The 17,975-nt window shown below is 57.7% G+C and overlaps 1 protein-coding gene across 1 annotated transcript in view; it reads right to left on the bottom strand.

Moving 5' to 3' along the window:
• Nucleotides 1–17,157, bottom strand: part of FLT4 (fms related receptor tyrosine kinase 4) — a 33,260-nt gene extending 16,103 nt beyond the window's left edge. Inside the window, exons 1-17 of the mRNA XM_075542754.1 lie at nt 17,091–17,157; nt 11,285–11,381; nt 10,391–10,635; nt 10,086–10,198; nt 9,801–9,963; nt 9,484–9,623; nt 8,998–9,166; nt 8,592–8,709; nt 6,022–6,176; nt 5,765–5,927; nt 4,015–4,138; nt 2,813–2,921; nt 1,551–1,913; nt 1,108–1,254; nt 897–1,028; nt 651–757; nt 299–434 (exon numbers count right to left, since the gene is read on the bottom strand). Of these exons, the coding sequence (XP_075398869.1) occupies nt 299–434; nt 651–757; nt 897–1,028; nt 1,108–1,254; nt 1,551–1,913; nt 2,813–2,921; nt 4,015–4,138; nt 5,765–5,927; nt 6,022–6,176; nt 8,592–8,709; nt 8,998–9,166; nt 9,484–9,623; nt 9,801–9,963; nt 10,086–10,198; nt 10,391–10,635; nt 11,285–11,381; nt 17,091–17,157 (2,548 nt within the window). The remainder of the gene's footprint in view (nt 1–298; nt 435–650; nt 758–896; nt 1,029–1,107; nt 1,255–1,550; nt 1,914–2,812; nt 2,922–4,014; nt 4,139–5,764; nt 5,928–6,021; nt 6,177–8,591; nt 8,710–8,997; nt 9,167–9,483; nt 9,624–9,800; nt 9,964–10,085; nt 10,199–10,390; nt 10,636–11,284; nt 11,382–17,090) is intronic.
• Between the last annotated feature and the right edge of the window lie 818 nt (nt 17,158–17,975).

Below are 17,975 nucleotides of genomic sequence, written 5' to 3'. Positions count from 1 at the left end.
GGAGAGGAGAGCAGGCAGGAAGACCTCGCATCCTCTCCAGCAGGTGTGACAGACCCACCCTGGCCAGAGCAGCAGGAAGTGACCCCGGGGGCCTGGGAACTGGGAGCCCGGAACAGTTCTGGGGACGCAGGCCCAGATGGGCAGGTCAGGCTTGGGGGGCTAGGCGGGCCCTCCTGGCACAAGTTCTGAGAGTGGAGGACTGTGAAGCGCACCAGACTGTGCAGGCCGGACTGCAGCTTCAGCGCCCTTGGGGGGGGGCTAGGGTGGGGGAGATGGGGGGTGGGGGGGCTGGCCTCACCCAGGTGCAGCCGCTCACGAGGGAACTCCCACTGGCTGGCATCGTAGGACAGGTATTCACATTGCTCCTCCAGGGGCACCTCACCCGGGTCCATGATGATGGACAAGTAACTGGTCTTGAGGTCGGCGTGGGCCGGCTGGGGAGGGGAGGGGGACACGCCGTCATTGCTTTGGCCATACAGAGGGTGCGGCCAGACAGAGGGGCTGCGGCTCTCCATGAAGGGGCAGGCAGGAAAGTCTCTGCTTTACTGGGAGCCTAGCAAGGCTCGAGCTGGGGTTGGAGCTCCAGGGTGGGGAAAGCAGGAGTGACCCCAAGGGGAGCTGGGAAGGGCGCCGCAGGGAGCCATGCTCACCCTCCTCATGTTACAGAAGATGAGGAGGAGGAGGACCCAGAAGAAGACGGCGATGACCCCCGTGCCCACGAGGATCACGATCTCCGTGCTGCCTTTCTCCTCCGACCCTGAGGGGCAGAAAGGGCCGCGTGTTGGGGGTGGTCCCCACCCGCACCAGGCTGCGCCCTGCGGACAGCTCCCCTTCCGGTGGGATGGGGTGGCTTTCAGGAGATGTGGAAGTGGAGAGGGAGGCGGGGGCTCAGAGACCTTCCACAGCCACGCTGGCGGAAGAGTTGACGCAGCCTTTGGCGTTGCACACGCTGCACAGGTAGCGGCCCGCATCTTCCTCTCGCACGCGCTGGATGCTCAGCTTCTGGTTGGAATCTGCCAGGTCAATGCCTGCAGATGGATGGGGTTCACGTTCAGGCGGGTTTTGGGACGCGGACCCCGCCCTTCTCCCAGATCCACCAGCCCCTACCGGACTCCTCCTCCAGCGGCCTCTCGTCTTTGTACCACACGATGCTGGGCACGTGGGCCCCGGCCACAGGGCACCGCATTTCCAGAGAGTCGCTCACGTTCACCAGGAGGTCGGTCAGATTCTGTGTGAGCCGGGGCGCTTCCAGGGCTGTTGGAGGGGTGGGGTGTGGGAAGCTAGGAGAAGCTGCCAGGGCCCTCAGGAAGGACCCCTTTAGGGCTGGCCAGAGGGTTGGGGGGGGGGCGATGTGCCACCCATAGGGATAAGGCTGCATGACCGCTGAAAGAAGGGTCTGGGATTTGAGCGTGGAAAGGAGGGCCTGCCTTCCTGGGGTTTGGGGCCTGGAACGCCTCGTGCCTCCCAGGCAGGGTGGGTAACGCGCTTGCAGCGCCTGGCAGGCTCCTGCAGGGCTGGGGCCCACCGCGCCGCGGGTTGCCCCATCTCACCCTGCACGGACAGGTATTTCTTGTGGCAGTGTTTGTCGTGGCTGCGCCGGTCCTGCACCTCGCACACGTAGTCGCCCTCGTGCTCGGGCGCCACGCGGGGGATGCTGAGGCTGAGCGTGGCGTGTCGCTCCCCCGGCGCCATCTCGGCCAGGCTGGCGGCCAGGGGCGTGGCGAACAGGTGCACGTTCCTGCAGTCGAGCAGCAGCGGGCTGCCGTGAGCGTCGTGCAGGGTGGACAGGTTGAGGCGGTACAGACGCAGGTGCTCGTAGGTGTAGTTGTCTGCCTGGCAGCTCAGGCGCACGGCCTGGCCCTCCAAAGGCTCGTCTGTGGGGTCTATTTCGATGCTGAAGCCGTCGGGGATGGCTAGGGGAAGGAAAAAGGACTGCAGTGACACTGCCGGGACATCTCCCTGACCTACCTGGCACTCCCTCCTCATGCCCACCTTTCCCATCCGACCTTGAACTCACTCTGCTTCCATCACAATCTGAGCATTGGCCCATCTCCGGGTCAGGGCATCTCCCAGCCAGGGCATCTCCCAGAGTCTTCCTCACATCTGCACTATGGCTCCTTTGAGTAGGTGCCCAGCCCCTGAGGTCTCCTCCTACCCCCCCCTCCCTCTCTGTGAGCTATCTCTCTTCGTTATTTCTTTCGTTGAAACCCAATGGGGCCACCCCCCTGCCTCTCTCAGAGCTCAGATCCTTGATGAGCTCCTTGTCTCCAGACTCCCCAGACACCGGAGGCCGCACCCTTTCTTACTCCTGGCCATGACCATGATCACCTTACTTAGAAACACTTTCTCCACTGACTTTTTGTGGGCACTACTGGTCAGGATCCCTGGGCTGCTCCCTTGTCACTCCACCCACAGGGGGCATCACGAGCTCTGCCTGTGCTCTTGAACCCAGTGACTGTTCATTCCCACTGGGGCTTCTGAACTTTCCTGAAGTCACTCATCCATTTGAAAACTCTGAGGAAGCCTCCGCAGGATGAAAGAAAGGCACATGTCGCCATGAAGTGGAGTGGGAAGCCACCCGTGCCGAAGGACAACCTTCTCCACCCCAGTGGACTGAAGCCCCAGCCCCCATGCTCATGGCCTCCCGCCTGCCCCAATTTAGGGGCCCAGTGGGCCCTGCCTGTTGCTCCCTAACATGGTCACCAAGAACTTGGTGTATCCCAACTTGGGCCCCTCATCTCCTCCACAGTCTGCTCTCCTCCCTCCTGTACCCTGGGGGCTGGCCAGCCATGGGGGTGGTCTGATCACTCACTGGTCACATAGAAGTAGATGAGCCGCTCATCCTGGCCCACCTTGTTGAAGACCACACACTTGTACATGGCAGAGACGTTGGCATCCTGGATCACCAGCTTGCTCACCGTCTGGGCAGAGCACAGGCATATGGATCTGTTCCCTGCTGGCGTCCCTTTCCCTGCTCCACCAGAACCTCCCTTCCTGCAAAGAAGACTGCTATCCTCACTAGAATAATGGGGGAGACTGACGCTCTGGACTGGAGTTGGTCAAAGCTCCAAGATAGGAAGATAGGACCAGGGACGGGGCAAGAGAGGAAGTAGATGCCCCCAAACGAGGGGCAGTGCAGTGGATGACTGAGATGGGCTGTGACACAGGCCACAATTCCAGCTGTGACCGAGTCAGTCAGTGGGCATGTTGAAGAGATTACAGGAGCCAGCCTGGCACTGAGCTCAGTTCAATTCAGGCTGTGCCACTTCAATTCTTATTCAAGGGCCAGCCACTCCTGGCCTGGGGTTAAGCAATGTTCCAAGGTCAGCAGCTAGTCACCACGTGAGATCCCTGTGATGCGCTCACAATAGCCACTGGACTGCCCGTAGTATCTTTCCCAGTGCCCAGGGCAGTGGCATGGAGAGGAGCTGGGTCTCAGCTTTCCAGAAGGACTCTGGCCTCTTGGGAGTAGGAAGCTTGGGAGGCAGGGGAGGGACAGGGCTATAGGCCCTGCCTACCATCCAAAGAGCGCCCCCCTCCAGCCAGGCACTTCCTGGACAGGCTTGGAACAGGAAGAGGCATTGGAGGTGTGCAGGAAAACAGGAAGTGACTGTAGGAAGTGGGTGCCTTTGTTCAACCCCCTTCCCCCACCCTGGCCTCTTCTCAGCATTGCCCCCAAGGCTAGACCAGCAGCTCCGAAGTCTTCTGTGGGGATATCGCCCTGGGCCCTGTGAGTGGCTGGGGCCCATGCTTGGTTAAGCGGCCTGGGATCTCAGCATCCTCCTCTGAGAAGCTGTTGGAGGTGTGGCCTGCCATCCACTTGTAGACAGGGGAGCTGAGATCCAATGACACTGTAGAAAGCTCATCTGACTCTCAGCTGTTACCACCCAAACTCTGCAGGCAAGTTGGAGACGAGGAAACCCACGAGTGGCGAGTTCTCCTCCCTACTGCCCGTCACTGCCTCCCTGGCCAGACCTGCTCCATGTGGTCCCTTGGTGGCACAGCTGGCCGTACCTTGTTCTTCCCCTCCACAAACTCAGTCCAGGTGTCCAGGCTCTCGATAGGATTCACGGCGTCCTGTGTGGTCAGCTCCCTCCAGTCCTGGCACTGTGGCATGCCATCCCGTTGCTGCCGCCGGCTGTGGGGGACCAGGTGACAAGGGCCACTCAGTGATGTGGGGCAGGGAGGGCCCAGCCTGGGGGTATGGGTCAGGCTTCTGTCACACTCAAGTCACTTGCTCACTCTGTGACAGACAAGGCCGAGAGGTCTGGAGGGGTCCATCTGGAACTCTGGGACCCCCATCCCTCCCCTAGCCGCTGCCCTAGGTACTGGGAGCGATACAGTGAACAGCTCTGGGAGCGCATCACCAGGATGCCACCCTGCGACAGGCTCACCATGGGGCCCAGGGTGAGTGTGCAGGACAGGAGACTTTGCTGCTGGACCACTGACTCCTACCTCCTAATCTGCAGGGTCCCACACACCAAGTTGCACAAGGTGCCAGTCATATCCTCCTCACTGAGGTCCCCAGGCAGCAGCCCCTGAGGGCTCTGATGTCACGTTCACTACACCCCCACATGCACCCTGTGCGTCACCCCGCTGCTGGGGCTACTGTATCTGCTGTACCCCTTCCTGCAGCGCCCACCTGAATCTGCCTAATTCATCACTCCTGTTTCAGGAAGCCCCTTCGCCACCTCTTTCTTCCTCCTTCCAGGAGCTGTGGCTGCCTCCAAGGTCAGATGGGCACCCCCAGCACCTTGGGGTCATGCTGGGGCTGGGCCACGTTATAGCCTCAAGAGACGCCCTCGCCTGTAGCTAGTGGGGCAGAACTGGATGCTCCACCCCCTGCCCCTGCCCTGGGTTTGCTCAGTGACACAGAGCCTAATGGTAGAGCATCAGAAGGTAATGGGTTCTAGAAACGTCCACAGTGACCTGAAGGCCACGTGGACCAGCAGAAACAGTTGTGAGCCTTGGACATGGCGAGGCTGGCTTGGATCCCGAGGCCACTCCTGCTGAGTTACCCCACTGACCATGTCAGGCCACCATCCCTCTGCTTCCGGGGCTGTTCCCGCCTTCTTCCCCAGGTTCCCTGGTGCCTGGTGTCAGCCCCTCTGCAGTGTGTGATCCTCCAGTCTGTCCATCACTACTCTATTCAAAGCCCTCCCATGGTTCCCTAATGCATAAGGGCCCGAGTTCGGGCTTCATGAGCCGCTGGCCCGCTAGGAACTCAGCACTGCCTTTCCTGTTGTCCACGCTGTCTGCTTCTGCCCCACATGTCCTCCATGGCAGGAGCCTCTCTGTCCTCTGATGCCCGCTCCTTGTAGGGGTTGTGTGGCTCAGTAATTGGGCTGCTTGCAGCCATGTGAACTAGGGACAGTCAGCGCCCTTTCCTGATGTGATTCCTTTTCTGTTAGCTGGGATCGCTGCCCCCCGGGGCTCACAAGCTCACAAGTTACCCCTGAACCACCTGTGCAGAGGGAGGAGCCCCCTTGGAGCCAAGACGCAACATGCTCTGGGGTCCTCCCTGATAACACAGCAGGGTAGCTGGAGGCTTTGCTCCTGAGGGGGGAAGGGGTGCTGGGTGGGACTGACACAAGAAGCTGGGGAGGTGGCATCTGAGATGGCTCCAGTGGAATTTGTGACCAGTGGAGCAGGGCTAGGCCTAGAGAAGGTGTTGGGGAGGAGGTGTGGACAAGGGCTGGGAAACGGAATCACAGTGGAGGCCTGGGATGGGGGGCGGGGGCGCAGGGACTGAAGCCACACTCACAGACTTCGCTGGGTGAAGGTCTTGCAGGGTGTCCAGGGCCTCCAGTGCCACTGGACGCTGAGGGGTGAGGGCACCCCATAGGCCGTGCAGGTGAGAGCCGGGCGGCTGTGGCGGGAGTAGATGCTTGGGGAGGAGGCCTCCTTCTCGTGGATGTGGGGGGGCACTGGGGAGCAGGAAGACAGTCAGTCAGCCTGCCACCCCTCCCCACCCCATCGGGCCCAGCCCTTCCTCCCACCCAGTCCCGACGACGCCTGTACCATTCACCACCAGCTCCAGGCTGATGTTGGTCCGCAGGCCGGCAGCTGGGTTCCACAGGGTGAGGGTATAGGTGCCGGCACTGGCCTCCGTCACCTCCTTGATCACCAGGGCATGAGGACTGTGGCGCCCGGACACTGCCTTTCCGTCCTTGGACCTGCCAGGAAGAGAATTCAGGACCAGTGTGGATATGCCCCTCTCACCCTGGCACTCCACCCTGTCTCTCCAACCAGAGCAGGAAGATGAGGCCAGGTGCCTGCTCCTGATGAGCCAGGTCAGAGCCAGGGAGCCCTCTGAGACCTGGTCAGATGGCTGCTAAGGAGGATGGGAAGAGGGCACAGACCCAGGTGGAAGCTGGTAGAGAGGGTCTCCCAGGCTAGGCCTGACCGTCTCTTCATGGAAGCTGCTCTCCCAGTAGTTGCCTCTGGGGCATCCTAGAGCTCTCTAGCACCCCTCTCTTTCCTTTCAAAGCCTCTGAGCTTCTCTCCGAGTAGCCAAGATACCACAGTCCTGCTCAGGGCAGCCCAGAGGCTCCTGCCGCCCTAGCTGAGTGTCAACCTCAGCGCCAAACTGCAGGGCCCTCCAGGAGTTATGTCCTCTCTGCCCCAGGCATCCAGAATCCTCACCACAGCCCCAGAGCTCCCTGCTGGGGCCTGCCTCCCCCTGTGGTCACTGGCCACAGGCTTCCTTACGGTCCCCGCAGGGCCTTTGCATGCACTGCACCCTCGCTGTGTAGGTCTGTGGATGCCAGGCTCGCTCTTGCTGGAGGTGGACGCGGACTTCCTCCGGCAGCCTCCCTGTGCCCTGAGTTTTGGACGCTGTCTGGGGACAGTCCTCCCAAGTCTATATTTCCCCCATGGAGCTGGGGTGCTTAGTCATAGAGAAGGGCTGTGGTGTGGCTGAGGGGAGGGCTCCGTGGCCAGACAGGCACTTGGGATGCTCTTGAGCACAAGCCAACAGGAGTAAGACTGCAGGGCCACTTCTTGGTCCTTATACAGCTGGATCCAGAGAGGGATAGGGCCTGCCTGAGCTCCCAGATGGGCCAGGGCAGGACCGGGACCAGAATGAGGCTTGCATTCCTTGGCCAAACCTTGGACAGCTGAGCTGTCCAGCAGCCTCAGCAACTTCATCTATAAAGGGGGTGGGGGTGGGGGGATGGAGTTCTGCCTGCAGAGGCTGTGAGGGTAAGCTGTAATGTGGAATTCAGGGTACAGGGTGGTGCCAAGCCCACACAAGGCGCCCCCAGAGCTGAGTAGCATCCTGCTTGTGTGTCTGAGAGGCCTTTCATTGATTTCTTTATTCACACAGCACCATGGGATGGACGCCCAAAAATGGGGCCCCGGGGGAGCTGTGCTGACCACAGGGCAGCTCTGGTGGGTGTCTGAGGTGGACAGCAGGGCTCGCTGACCCTTTCTTGGAAGATGCACTGGCACGTGGGAAGGGGCTGTGTGAAGGGTCAGGTGGGAAAGCTGTTGGAAGGTCAGGCCTGTGCCAGGCCTTTGATGCAGTGGAACCGGCCACGCTGCCCCAGCAGCACCAATCTTGCCAGCTTTTCAGGGCAAAGGATAGGCCTCAGCATCCCGGGAGGTGCATCTGTGCAGCACGGTCCCTAGCTAAAAAGGAGGCTGGGAATGCAGCTGCTGCCTTTTGCCTAGTTTCAGGGCTCTTTGGGGCCCCTCTCCAAGGCTAGTTCGGTGGTAGGTTTTCCTCCTCCCCCCACCTGCCATGGATCCTGGCTGAGGACACCTGGGTCCTCCCTTGTCCAGCTTAAAATTCTCAGAAAGGGTTTCCCTGCCCGGAAGGTGATGTCCCCAGCTTGGAAAGGACCAGGCTTTTCCAGCTAAAGTCAAAAGGGCAGAGCAGAGGCTTCTCCCAGGAGGCTCAGGGCTGGAGTGGGAATGACCTTCCCCTTCCTCAGTCTGTTTCCTTGTCTGTACAATGCAGGCTCAGGCTGGAGTCTGGTCTGCCGTGGGTGGGCCACGCTGGCACTGAGCACAGCCTGCAGGGGGCACACTCCCCTCCATTGCCACAGGCCCAGAGCCTGAGCTCTCACGGCCCCTCCGGCTAGATGCTGCAACAGCTCAGGCCACCATAGCAACGTGGCTCCCAGAATTCCTGGAGAGAGGGCTCCTGGGGGTGGCAACCCAGCAGGAGGGACACTTAGGAGACCCATAGCATGGTTGCCAGGCCGACTCGGTATTTAGCTGGGAGGATCCCACAGAGAGGCTAAGAGGGAGCAGCCCAGCCGAGCCCCGCACACTGCCCACCACATCCACACCTAACCGAAAGCCAGGATTGGCATCTTTGAGTGGCTTGGCAGCACCCAGGGAAGCCTTCAGTCCACCTGCCCTCTTCACTGCTTGTGAGGGAGGGAAGGGTCCCGCTGGGTGGACCATGGCAAGAGCCTGAGGACCGTGGGTCCTGAGCCAGGTCTCAGCGCACAGGTCCTGATAGGGAGGGAGGCTGCCCTCTTCAGCCCTGGCCTGTTTCTGCACAGGGATGGTGGGTAGTGAGGACAGGGGATGGCGGGGTGAGGGCGGGCAGGAGGTGTCCAGGGAACCCAGGCTGTTACCATTGGAACTCGGGCGGGGGGTACGCCGCCAGCTTCACGGGCAGCTTCACCAGCTCATCTCCTGCTGTCGCCTCCAGGACGGGGCCCTTGAGCCACTCCACGCTGATGAAGGGCTTTTCTGCCAGATGGGGGGTGAGGGGGTGGGATCCAGTGTAAAGCAGGGGCTGGGCTCTCTGTCTCCCCACCATCTAGGACCTGCAGCGACACCCTGGCACCCCAGCTGCTGACCCTGCAGACGGGGCTCACCCGGTGCTGGGGTATGGGAGCTGGGCAGATCTGCACACAGGGTCCTCCCCTCTGGGCACATTCCAGGTATACCTCCCCTCTGCCCGGCTGCACCACGCCCTCTGATTCAGGCCACACTGCACACCAGGCTTGGTGACGCCTGACCCAGGCCCGCCCGTACCATGCACAATGACCTCGGTACTCTCCCAGAACCGCTGGTCCCCATTGTTGGCCTCACACACGTAGGGGCCCAGGTCACTCTGGCTGACGTTGTGGATGGTCAGGATACTGGAGAGCTCCGTGTGGGTCTGCTGCGAGCGCCGCTCCGGCACCCACTTACCCCGCTCCGCCTGCCCGAGCCAGGGGAGCCAGGATCAGAGGGGAGACGGGCTAGGGACACATGCCCAGCCCTGCACCCAGACCCAGAACTCTCTTTGGGGCGGGAAAATCCCCCATCAAAGAACTAGGGCTTCTGGGGTAGGCCTGGGCCCATGACCCTCCTAGACAGACTGTGTGTACTGGGCACAGGGTGGGCAATACCAGCTCCTGGAGACCCCTCAGGACATGCTGGGCGCAGGGTGCATGCTGTCTATGGGACTCTTGGGACATTGGAGTATGGGGTGAGTATGGCCAGGAGGAAAGAGCCCTGGCAGGCTTGGGACCTCACTTGCTTCCCGGGATAGTCCCAGTCGAAGGTGACACCTGCATTGAACTCGGCCCACACGGTACAGTTCAGGACTAGCTTCTCCCCAACCAGCAGTTCCAGGGACTTCTTGGGGAACAGCTGGATGTCATACAGCTCATTGCCTGGTGACACACACACACACACACAGTGACTTGCACACCCACGGGGATTCACACAGCGCACCCACTCCCACGGAGACCTTGCCTACGGCACAAGCTTAGCCCCACCCAGGAAGCAGATTGAGGGGAGTCATGTCTGGGTCCCTCTGCAGCCCACCTCTCAAGGCTGACCCGGCCTACCTGTGATGTGCACGAGGAAGGGATTAGAGCGGAAGTCCTGGCCACCCAGGGTGGTCTCACACTGCAGGTATAAGGTCTCCCGCAGCAGCGGCACGGGCACCCGCATCCCTCTGCGGTCATCCCACACCACCTCCTGCTCGTCTGGCCTCAGCACGGAGTTTTGCTGGAGGGAGACGGCAGCCGTCAGGGCCCAGCTGCCCCCTGTCTCCCTAGTCAGACCAGAAGCCTCCTTTCCCAGTGACTGGACAGGCAGGCTGGCTCCCAGGGTGGGGATGGAGGCTGTACCAAGCACAGTGTGACGTTGAGGCCCGGGATGGACACCAGGCAGGGCACCCACATGAAGTCCTTCCTTTTGACCAAGAGTGTGTGCGGCTTGTTGATGAAAGGCTGCTCGAAGTCTGCAGAGAGGGGGGAGGAGGCTCAGTGACTCTCGGCGGGGGGGCGGGGGGAGGACAGAGAGGCAGCCTCACAGGACTGGTCAGCCTGTGACTACCTGCAAGTCATGGTTGGCAGGCTGTGGGTAGACCTGCAGGACCCCCGCTGTCCCTGCCTGGGCTTGGCAACCCCCTGGGAGGGAAGACTGGCCTCACCTCTCACGAAGACGTAGACGCTGGCCGCGGTGGTGCCTTCGATGCGGGCCTTGATGTACTTGTAGGAGCAGCGGTAGCTGCCTGTGTGGTTGGCTCGGGCCTCATGCAGCACCAGCTCCTTGCAGTAGGGCCTGGTGTCGGTGCCCTCACAGTCCTGTACAACCCCGGTGTCCACACTGTCCTTCTCCCCCGTGGCTGGTGTCTCTTGAGCCCCTGGCCAGGTCCACTCGAGAGGGTGCTGCCCCCTGGCAGAGGATGAGGGAGGTGAAGAGGGGCGGTCCCCCAGGAGTGCCCTCAAAAACCAAGACTCATGCATAGCTTGCTCATCCCCAGGATAGGTGAGTTCACAGGACAGCTCAGGCCCACAGCATGGAGCCAGCCCCGAACCCTGCCTGGGCCCAGGGCCTGAGTGTGGCGGGCTGGTCTCAGATGACAGTGTGGCGGGCTGGTGCTCATTCAGTGTAACATCTCTGGGACCTGTGGCCTGTGTAGGCAGCTGGGTGGGTGTAGGGGACCCAAGAGTCCATTCAGTGTGGCTGGGGGGGTGTGTGTGTGACCCAGAGTAATTGCGGGTCATCCGCACCGCCTGGGACTAGTGAGAGATCACATGGGGTCAGTAGGGGTGTGTCTGATGGATGGGGTGGATGTGGAGTGGGTGTAGGTGTTTGTAGCTGGGGGCATGGGCTATCTGTCCCTTCAGCACAGTGCATGTACCCACACTCCCTGGGATCCCCATCCCCAGCCCCACCCCCAAACCCGAGGCATCTCTGCGCTGGAGACAGGCTGCCTTCTGGGTCCTCAGCCACCATCGCCTGCCTCAGCCTCCTTCAGCCTCATTGACCTGCCAATTAGGAGAGACCCAGGCCCGGCTGCCCTAGGCTGGGGGCCAAGTACCTGCAGGAGATGGACAGGCTGTCACTGGCGTTGATCACGTGGGTTTCCTCCGTGATGTTCAGACTTGGTGGGGTCATGGAGTAGCCACTCACTAGACCTGGGGAGGAAGACAGTGTGACTGGTGCTGGGTCACGAGGTTGGAGGGCAGACACTGATCAGGTGGCAATGGAGCCCTCTCTCTCGGTGGGAGCAGACCCGGCAGCCTGGCATGTCCACCTCGTGTCATGACCTGTAAGGCCCCAAGGTAACCCATCACCTTCACACAGCTGGATTTCCAGCCCTGTCCTCAGATGGAGGCCCGCTCAAGTGTGTCTGAACAAAACCTGGGTTCAACTCTGACCTCGCCCCACATGGGTGCCCCTGACCTCACTGAGCTGCTGATATGGTGGAGATGACAGGAGACCTCCGCCCTCGTGCCTCTACTTCTCTTGGGGGGAAGGTCTGGAGCTCATTATGCTGACTTTGTGCTGGAAGCATCTTCTCCAGCCACGCCCACTGCTGCTGGGAGCGCCAGCTATCCCAGACCTTTTCTAGGTGCAGCTGCCTCGCCCAGGTCCCCTGGTCTCTGCCTCACATCTCCTCTGACGCCACAAAGTCTCTCTCCCCAGCGAAAGCCCCACTGGCTGCCCCAGCTTCCCCATTCAGCTTGTTCTCAAACACACACAAACCCGCCTCTCCTCTTTAACAACCTCCCCCGGGTTCTCCCCGCCTGCAGAGCAGAGTGGGGCCAGGCACCTCTGCCCGCCAGGACCCAGGTCCTGCTGCCCAAACCAGCTCCTGCTCTCACAGAAAGGTATACGTGTCTGTCTGGGTGTGTGTGTGTCCGTGGTGCTGTCTGTGAATCTGTGCAACTGTGTGCATTGGTGTGGGGGACCAGCTGTGGGTGTCTGCCAGGCTGCTGGTTTCGGAGCGGGATGCAGCCGTGTGTGTGCACATGTAAGGCTTCATGTGTGTGGCAGGGGATCCCGGGTAGGGTGGGGTGGGAGCAGGCCTTGGGGGGAGGTCTGGCCTGGAATCTGGCAGATGCATCCTGCCAGGACCATCCTGAGACAACAGGAAGGGAGGACTGTGTGGCCGGACGCCCAGGGCTGTGTCCTGTCCCTCCCTGCAAGTCCCTGTCCTCCTGGGGAGTGCAGCTTACTATCCCACCCCCAGTCCCACCAGTTCCACAGACTAGCAGTGGCCTGGGCAGCAGAGGTCAGGCTCCTTGGTCCTACCCAGCACAGCTTCCCCAAGGCCTGGCTCCCATCAGGCAGCCCATCAGGGTGGGTGAAGACTGGCGGGGGTGTGGAGTGCGGGGAGGGTGTCCACCACATTTGATTCCACACCACCCTGATCCAAACCACCCTAGAAGGAGGTACCAGGGTGGGGTGTGCCACATGCCAGCATCTTATTTCACCAGGCTGGCACCACAGCCAGAGCCCAGGTCACTCTTTCTGTCCCTCCTTCCTGGCCTACCCTTTTGGCCACCTTGCCGCCATGGCATACAGCACTGACAGGGGAACTGAGGCCCTCTCAGGAGGCAGCCCCTTGCCAAGTCAGCTGCTGTGACTCCCGTCTGCAAGACCTTCCCAGAGGCACAGTGGGTATCATGCTCAGCTGCTAACCGAAAGGTGGTTGGTTCGACTCCGAGGAAGAAAGATGTGCTGGCATGAGACCGACAGCCTTGGAAACCCGATGGGACGCTTCAATTCCGCCCTGTGTGGCCACTTGGAGTTGGAAATGACTCAATTGCACAGGGGTTGGGTTTTTTGTTTTGTTTTGGTCGGAGCCCAGTGACCCCCTTTCCTTGCATAAGGGCCAGTATCTTGCCCTGTAGGCCCACCTGCCTTGGTGCCACAGAGGGAGAAGGGGGTCCTAGACTACTTCTGGGCAACCTGTCTGATCTAGCCTCCTCCTCCCTCTCCCACCCCTATCTCTGTGGGTCTCCAGGTTTCTACACACACACACCCATTGGCCTGAGGATTCCTGGGGAGGGAGAGAGATGCTAGAGAACAGGGAGCCCAGAACAGAGCAGGCTCTTCTGCAGGAATGATGAGAGGGTAGGGAAGGACCATGCAGGGCACATTGGCATTGGGCTTTGAGGGTAATGTAGAAGTTTTTCAGGCAGTGAAAAGTGAATGACAGACAGCAGACAAATGTGTGGGCACCAGTGGACGGTGGATTAGAAACAATGATAGGCTTGGCTCAGAGCCGATAGAGGAAGAAATGATGGTGTCCTTTCAGTGCAGATGTTGGCAGCTAGCTAGAGGTCTGCAAAGAGGTCAGACCTGACCCAGACACATGGCCTGGCTTGCAGTCCTGAGGGTGCAGAAGAGGAGACAGGCAGGGACAGCCCCTGACCCCCCACCATTCCAGGTCACTGGATGTGGCGATCAGTGGAGGCATACCACCACGAGAAGGAAGAGCCTCAAGCAGGGGTCTGAGGGTGCCCAAGAAGGCTGTGGTACCCCTTCTCTAGCTGCACACTTTCTCAAAGCACACGCCTGGCAATGGCCAACTCAATCTTCTTTAATGGCTTCCTCTGGTTGCCAAAATAAAGTTCAAGTTTGTTAACAGAACATGCCAGGCCTCCCCTTTCTTTCAGCCCCATCTGCTGGCACGCCTCCAAAGGCCTGGGACTTCTCACCATCACTCCAAGTTTGTTAATCTCTTCAAGTCTTTGTCTTTGCTCCTCTTAGACCCACTCCTCTCCAGGGGCTAGCTTGTGCATGCAGCCATCAGTTCTCAGGCAGTACCCGCCTCCTCCTCCTCTGGGCTTCGACTACTGGCAGACGTGTCAGACTGAGCTGTCCATTTCTGCTCACACCTATATAGTACTCACCATCCTAACCCTTACACAGAGGACATGTGCACCCAGGAGTTAGGGGACAGATATAACATGGGTTCTATGGAGGAGGGATCGTTGAATGACGGCTAGCACAGCCTAACCAAAAAAAAAATTTTTCCTCGGTGCCTTGGTTTTCAGGCTTGTTTCTGAGGTCTTTGAGGCATAGATTCAGAAAACTGCATTGCATCAGGTCTCATTTCTTAGATAGGGTGCTTCACTATATTTTCAGCCAAGTTATAATAATTTATTAATTTATCATTCTCATTTTAAATATGAGAAAATTCAGACCCACAAATGATACGATATGACCAACAAAGGTACGAAATACTTGCAAAAGAATTAGATATTAGAGGACTTCCAAGGGAAGCTGTATATGGAAACCATGGTGGCTAGTTTGTTACACATTGAGCTGTCAATCATAAGGTCAGTGGTTCAAACCCACCAGTCACTCTGCAGCCTTTAAAAGACGTAAAGGTTTGGAAACACATAAGGGCAATTCTTCTCTGTCCTATAGGATCACTATGCGTTAGAAGCGAATCAATATGAGATGACAGCAGGTTTTTCTTTTTGGTATGTACAATATGTTGTATACATACATATAACATATGTATACATACAACATATGCAATTGGCTGTGCAATATATACAGAGACTGCAAGGTGGATACTGCCAAGCCAGCACACAGCTTGAGAGGAGTGGAAAATTAAAAAGAAAATTGAAAAGGCACATCTTCAGAAGGTGTGAGGGAAATTCAGAATGTCAAAAATGTAAGACTTTGTAGCAATTTTCATCAATATTTTCAAGATCTAAATTCTTCTTCAAATTATGCAGTAAACATTTTCAGAACATATTTTAATACATACAAAGCCAATGGATAATTTATGTGAAATGCTTCAGAGAAGAGGTTGATTCCATGCTTCTTTATAAGAAAAATTCCAATTTTAAAAAAGAGTTTCTGTGCACAGGTGGAAAAGTTGTGCCATCTTCTAACAAGACTGGTTATTTTAATAAAGTTATTTTTAATAAAGGAGGATGAATTCTGACAGATGCATTTTGGGTTTCAGAACATTTGCATCTCTGCTGCACCGAACTCATTACCAGTCAGTCGATTATGATTCCTAGCGACCCTGAACACAATGGAATGTCTCTTGTGGATTTTTGAGGCTGTAAATCTTTATGGGAACAGAAGTCTCATCTTTCTCTTAGAGCTGCTGGTGGGCTTGAATAGCTGACCTTGTGGTTAACAGTCAAACACATAACCCACTATGCTACCAGGGCTCCTTATTTATTATACAGTAATTCTTATTTCTGGTCACCTTTTAAGATAACGAATTGGAACTGCCTGCTGTCCAGTTCCTAATCAAGGTGAAGTGATACTTGGTGAAAATTCTAAGTTCATGTAATTTGCACTGTTCAAAAAGATTTTTGGAGCAAAGGACATCATGTGAAGTATAATGACCTAAATATTCAGTACAACACACACTACTTCCGTGTGTACTTCCCCTGTCTCGGGTTGCCTAACACTACATTAAAATAGCCTGGTGTTTTATGGGCGAGCAGAATGAAGAGCAGTATATGACACATGATCTGTGTCTCAAAACTAGAGCTGATGGGGGGTGGGGTGGACTGGCGCCATTGTTGGGATCAGCAGGTCAAATACCAGGAACAAGGCTAACATTTGAGGCACCAAATGGGTTGGCCAGTATAAACAGATGAATAAGTGAGCACATGGAATGAAAGAAGGAAAGAAGGGTGGATGGATGGATGAATGGATGGATGGATGACAGCATAGGAGGATGGGTAGACAGGTGGATGGATGGATGGATGGATGGATGGATGACAGCATAGGAGGATGGGTAGACAGGTGGATGGATGGATGGATGACAGCATAAGAGGATGGGTAGACAGGTGGATGGATGGATGGATGGATGGATGGATGGATGGATGGATGACAGCATAGGAGGATGGGTAGACAGGTAGATGGATGGATGGATGGATGGATGGAAAGAAGAGTGGATGGACAGAAGGAAGGACAAAAGGAAAGGAGGGTGCGTGGATGGTCAGTGGACAGATGCACAGGGGAAATGGACACTGAGGGAGCCTCCCCCTTCAAGGCCAGCAAGTCCCCAAAGGAAGCATTCAGATCGCTGTGCTATAACAGAAGCACTGTGCATTCTGCTTCCCCCTTTGCAGCCATCTCCTTTGTCTCCACATGCCCGACTTAACCTTCACCGACCTTTCACTGCCATCGAGTCGATTCCAACTCCTATCAACCCTAGTGGACAGCGGTGGGGTTCAGAGACGGTGACTCTATGGGAGTGAAAAGGGTCATCTTTCTCCTGCTGTTGATTTCGAACTGCTGACCTTGCAGTTCGTAGCCCAGGTAAGCCACCATGTCTCCCACTGGGACCTCAGAGAGTAGTACAGCTCACTGTCTTCTCTGAATGTGCCCTCTGCTTCCCATCTGACTCCCCAAGGACACCCTGCCCCAGGCGGTGGCTGCTCTTAAGCGGCACAGGCTGGAGGCCGCTTCCCCAGCTTAAGCAAACCTCTTTGGGGTTCCTGCTCTGACTGTCCCACCCTGCTCCCTAAAGCTGTCAGTGCTCTCTGCTCACTTCCCTTCATTCTCTGCTGACCGGAGCTCCTGGCTCTCCACCACCGCTCCACCCCAGCTCATGCCATTCTCCATGATCTCAACATCCACGTGGTGAGTCACCAGCACCCCGGCCTGCAAGATGCTCAACTGCAGCATCCCCATGGATTTCCTTCCTCTGCCTCTCACCACTCACTCCCACGGGCGCACCCTGGGCCAGCCATCCCTGGATTCCTGACTCCACACATTTTTCTCCTCTTGTTCACCTTCTCCTCTTCTTGCTCAGGTGTTCCGGTTCTGCCACGGCCAGTTTCTTCACCCTCACTCGAAATTCCAGTCCAGTTCAAATGACACTACTGCCTCTCACCATCCGGCCAGCTCACCCTGGCCACCGATTTCCCGGTCCAGCGTGGTCTCCTTGGCGTCTTTCTTGGCGTCCTCTCCCTCCATTCTTACCCAGAATACACCGTGGCTCCCGAGTAGCTGAGCACCACAGGACACAATCCTAGCCACAGGCCGGCTGCTTCCCTTGATTTTTCATGTTTGCAGTGAGTTCTTAGTCCTGCCTGGCAGTTCTAGATGGTTCCTCCCACTGCACTCTCCAAGGAACGCCATCAGATGAAGATGGAGACACTCTCATCTTCCCCTGTCCACAACCACCAGGCCAGGTCTCTGGACACCCTGCACCTCTGACATGCCTGCTCTCCAAAGCAGGCCCCTATGGTGTGTGGGAGTCCATCTGCCTGGACCTAAGTCCCACAAGCAGTCCCATTCTCTTTGGAGCTCCCCTCGGTCTCCCTATGGCATTAGCACCCATCTTCAAAAACAAAACAAAGCCACCCCTTGATCGCATATACCCCCTGCCCTGATTCCCTAGTCTCCTTCCGAGCAAGCGTTCCCAGAACAGCGGTCTCTGTCCACCATTTCTCATGCTCACTTATTCACCCACCGGGGGTAGGGGCAGTGTTCCCACCCTTCACAGGGCTGTCAGTCAAGACCTCCATTAACTCCACGTTGCTGAACCAGGGCCACTCTTTGGCCTCCTCCCCTACAACCTCTCTGCAGCAGAAGCAGGACCCCTATGGCTGGCTTCTGTGAACCCATTCTCTCTTGATCCTCCTCCTCCGCTCTGTCCAAGACCAGGTGCTCTCTCTCGAGTGTCAGACATCTCCAAGATGGCTTTCTCTGCCTCTGACCACTTCGCTCAGCTCCAGCTTTAAGGATCCAACTGCTGGTTTGACTTGGACACCCCGTAGACAGTTGGATGC

Source organism: Tenrec ecaudatus, chromosome 2, assembly GCF_050624435.1.
Source record: "Tenrec ecaudatus isolate mTenEca1 chromosome 2, mTenEca1.hap1, whole genome shotgun sequence".
Lineage (NCBI taxonomy): Eukaryota > Metazoa > Chordata > Mammalia > Afrosoricida > Tenrecidae > Tenrec > Tenrec ecaudatus.
This window is presented reverse-complemented; position numbering and strand designations above follow the sequence as displayed.